Source organism: Penaeus monodon, chromosome 15, assembly GCF_015228065.2.
Source record: "Penaeus monodon isolate SGIC_2016 chromosome 15, NSTDA_Pmon_1, whole genome shotgun sequence".
In the NCBI taxonomy this organism is placed as follows: Eukaryota; Metazoa; Arthropoda; class Malacostraca; order Decapoda; family Penaeidae; genus Penaeus; species Penaeus monodon.
In genome coordinates this window covers 4,499,303-4,502,699 of record NC_051400.1, presented here as the reverse complement: position 1 = coordinate 4,502,699, position 3,397 = coordinate 4,499,303, and the positions used below count along the sequence as shown (strand labels likewise).

At 39.3% G+C, this 3,397-nt stretch overlaps 1 protein-coding gene across 1 annotated transcript in view; it reads right to left on the bottom strand.

Annotated features, from left to right (window-relative positions):
- The window catches only part of LOC119581700 (ankyrin-2-like), a gene marked incomplete at its 5' end in the record, with an annotated part of 102,055 nt that overhangs the window by 95,825 nt on the left and 2,833 nt on the right, over nt 1-3,397 (bottom strand). The window contains 9 exon segments of the mRNA XM_037929821.1: nt 494-615; nt 742-888; nt 1,011-1,196; nt 1,349-1,690; nt 1,845-2,042; nt 2,245-2,414; nt 2,546-2,672; nt 2,786-2,983; nt 3,098-3,382. Of these exon segments, the coding sequence (XP_037785749.1) occupies nt 494-615; nt 742-888; nt 1,011-1,196; nt 1,349-1,690; nt 1,845-2,042; nt 2,245-2,414; nt 2,546-2,672; nt 2,786-2,983; nt 3,098-3,382 (1,775 nt within the window).

Sequence of the window (3,397 nt, the reverse complement as noted above, 5' to 3'; positions counted from 1 at the left end):
CCACCATATCTCCTGTGATACCGCGTTATCAGGTACAGACCACTTAACACTTTTCTAATTCCTTCAAAAGCCTATGAAAAAACTATTGACTTTTCATTACTTCCACAAGATATTTGCATTCCTCATTCTGAGCTAATTATTTCAACTCTCAATAGTAATGCATAAAAAATATATATATATTTTGAAATATTACCTGAAGATGCATTGTATATTTCATATTATAAATATCAATCTATATTAATTTTTTTTTTTATGCATATAACATGATTTAAATTTCCATGTAGAAATGAGGGTTAAATCATAACTAGTCAAGTAGCCATAATGCAAACTAATAACACCTAAATTCAGATCCAAATCCAGTGAATGCTGAACAACTGATGTTTAACCTGTAGATTATTTCTCTACTGTTTATGTTCAATTACATTCAAAGGAAAAGGCTACAATATCTAGCAATTAACTTGAAATGTACAGTACTAAAAGGTAAACCACTCACCCAAGTTGTGTTGAAGACTCAACCTTGGCACCATGCTGTAGCAAGAAGCGCACCATATTCATTTGCCCAAAGTGACAGGCAACATGCAGTGGTGTATAACCAGCCTTTGTTGCTGGATCAATCTGAACAGAAGAAAATAAAAGCTCTTTAATATCATATCAAAATAAAGAACATTATAAAAGAAATCATCAAGAGAAACCTTTATTTTTTTTGTATCTTTCAATCTAATCTTGGTAGGAAGTAATTACCTGGGCTCCATGCTTCACCAAAATAGCGGCAACATTGACACGATCCTCTTGTGCGCACAGATGCAAAGGAGTTAGTCCATTCTTTGCACAGGCTCCTGGTGCAGCATTGTGTTCAATTAAGAGTGTTGCCATATCTGTATGTCCCTCCTGAAAAGAAAAGAAAATTAAAGATTTCCAATGTATATCACACATGTATACTTTTTTACAAATAAAACTATTGGTATTGGAGTCACTGGTAACTCAGTTAAGTGGTAAGTTTGAGGTAATACCTGGGAGCTAAGATGTAGAGGTGTGAATCCAGCCTTAGATTCAGCATTGGCACTTGCACCATATTCAAGCAGCGTTGTTGCAATGTCCATCTGGTTCTTGCGAGCAGCAATGTGGAGAGGAGTGTAACCATTCTTAGCTGTGGCGTGGGGAGATGCACCCTTATCCAGCAGTAGTAGGGCAACATTCTGAAAAGGATTGTTATTCAGACAAATGAAACTATAACACTTGATCTGGCTTTTACAGCTAATGCATGAAAAGTTAAATAAAAAATCATAGTATAAAGATAACTAGTCATGAAATATAGTTGAGTTCTACAATAAAAGTACCTCAAACTCACCTGATGGTCATAATGTGCTGCCACATGAAGAGGCGTAACACCATTTTTCCCCTGTGCATCAACAGGGGCATCCTTTTGCAGCAACAGGCGGGCTACCTTCATATTACCATATTTAGCTGCTAAATGAAGAGGTGTGAAACCTTTCTTTGTGGTGGAGGTCAAGGAGGCACCATGCTCAAGGAGTACGCTAGCCACCTCCTCCTGACCCTCCTTGGCAGCAATGTGCAGGGCAGTGTAATGGTCCTTGGTTGTGGCATCAACAGCAGCTCCATGTTGGAGTAATAGTACAACAATGTCACTGTTACCCAGACGGGAGGCGATGTGCAAAGCGGTTTGTTGTTCCTACAAGGGATAAATGTTTAAGTAATAAAAGTTCCTAGTTATATGGGTACTTATGTTTGGCAAATGATGCTCTCATTCTGATTTTCCATACAAAACTTTTGGAACTTTGTGGACTTAGGGATTGTAGACAAAACACAGCATATTCAATATTTACCCGCGCTCTAGCATCCACCTGAGCACCATTTCTAAGCAGAATGCGGATGATGTCTGTCTGGTTAGCTCTTGCTGCAAGGTGGAGAGGAGTTTCTCCTCTAACAGTAGGTACATCTGCAGAGGCTCCATGTTGAATCAGGTAGATCACAATGTTCATGCAGCCCATGAAAGATGCTACATGAAGTGGAGTCAAACCCGACTGTGAAAGAAGGTTAATAAATAAGTAAAATCTTTTCAAACTTACAATCTCTTCTTCTTACCAGAAAGTTGGTTAATATGAAACATTCATTATTATTGGTAAACATTATAAAATCTTTATACTGAAAATTTACCTCACCTAATGCTATCCAATTCAAACATTTCTTTTACAGTAGAGATTCATACTTTTTACAGCTACTAACCTCTGTGGTTGCCTCAATGCTAGCACCATGCTTAAGAAGCAGTTCCACCACCTTGATGCGGTTCTTCTTGCAAGCAATGTGAAGTGGAGTAAAGCCATTGAGGGCTCGGGCATTAGGATCAGCCTTTCGGTCCAGCAACAGCTTTGCCACTCGCACATGCCCACAGTGAGCTGTTTAAGGGAGGGAGGAAATTTTTTTACATAAATTATGAATCCTATTACTAATAATATCAAATCTTGCTTAGTAGTACTTATAGAAACTACAGGTAAAAGCAAAAGGAATGCATTTGCAGTGATCTTACCAGCCACATGGAGAGCAGTGAGGAAATCTACAGTGACATCATCAACAGGTGCTTTGTGGTAGAGGAGGATACGAGCTGCGTCAACATGATCACCTTGCGACGCCATGTGGAGGGGAGCCAACCCATTCTGCAATACAAAGAGTTAGTATGACTTTACAATTGCAAACAGGTGGATATCAAAGTTTCTTTTATACATTATGAAGCTCTATAAGGACCTTAAAAAGAACTGACAATGCTTACCTTTGTCTTGCTCGTGATTGGAGCACCTTTCTCTAGCAACATATCAACAACAGTGTCATGACCAGATCTTGCAGCACAATGCAAGGGTGTGAGGCCATCCCGAGTCTTGGCCTCATAATTAGCTCCCTTGTCTATCAACAGTGACACCATATTTCCTTTACCCCATTTCGATGCCACATGGAGGGGCGTAATCTGGTGCTGTTTAAAGAATAAACATGCTTTTAGATAAGAAAAAAGAACTAGTGCATAATATAACATTTTTTTTATAATGAGGAATATGAACAATAAAAATAATGTAAAACAACAACTTACCTTTGCAACATAATTTACATCAGCTCCGCGCTGAATGAGGAGATTCGCAATATTTTCGTTGCCATAATGGGCTGCAATATGAAGAGGTGTAAATCCTGACTTGGAGGTTACATCAGGGTTGTGGTCTGTATGAAGAAGAAGAGCTGCAGCCTTTGTGTCATCCTTCTTGGCAGCAATGTGTAGAGCAGGAAGACGCACCTTGCCTCTTGTGTCATTCTCCAAAAGAACTGCCACAACCTTATCGTGTCCCTGTTGCAAAGCCACTGCCAGGGGGGTGAAGCCATCCTGCAAAAGAGGAGT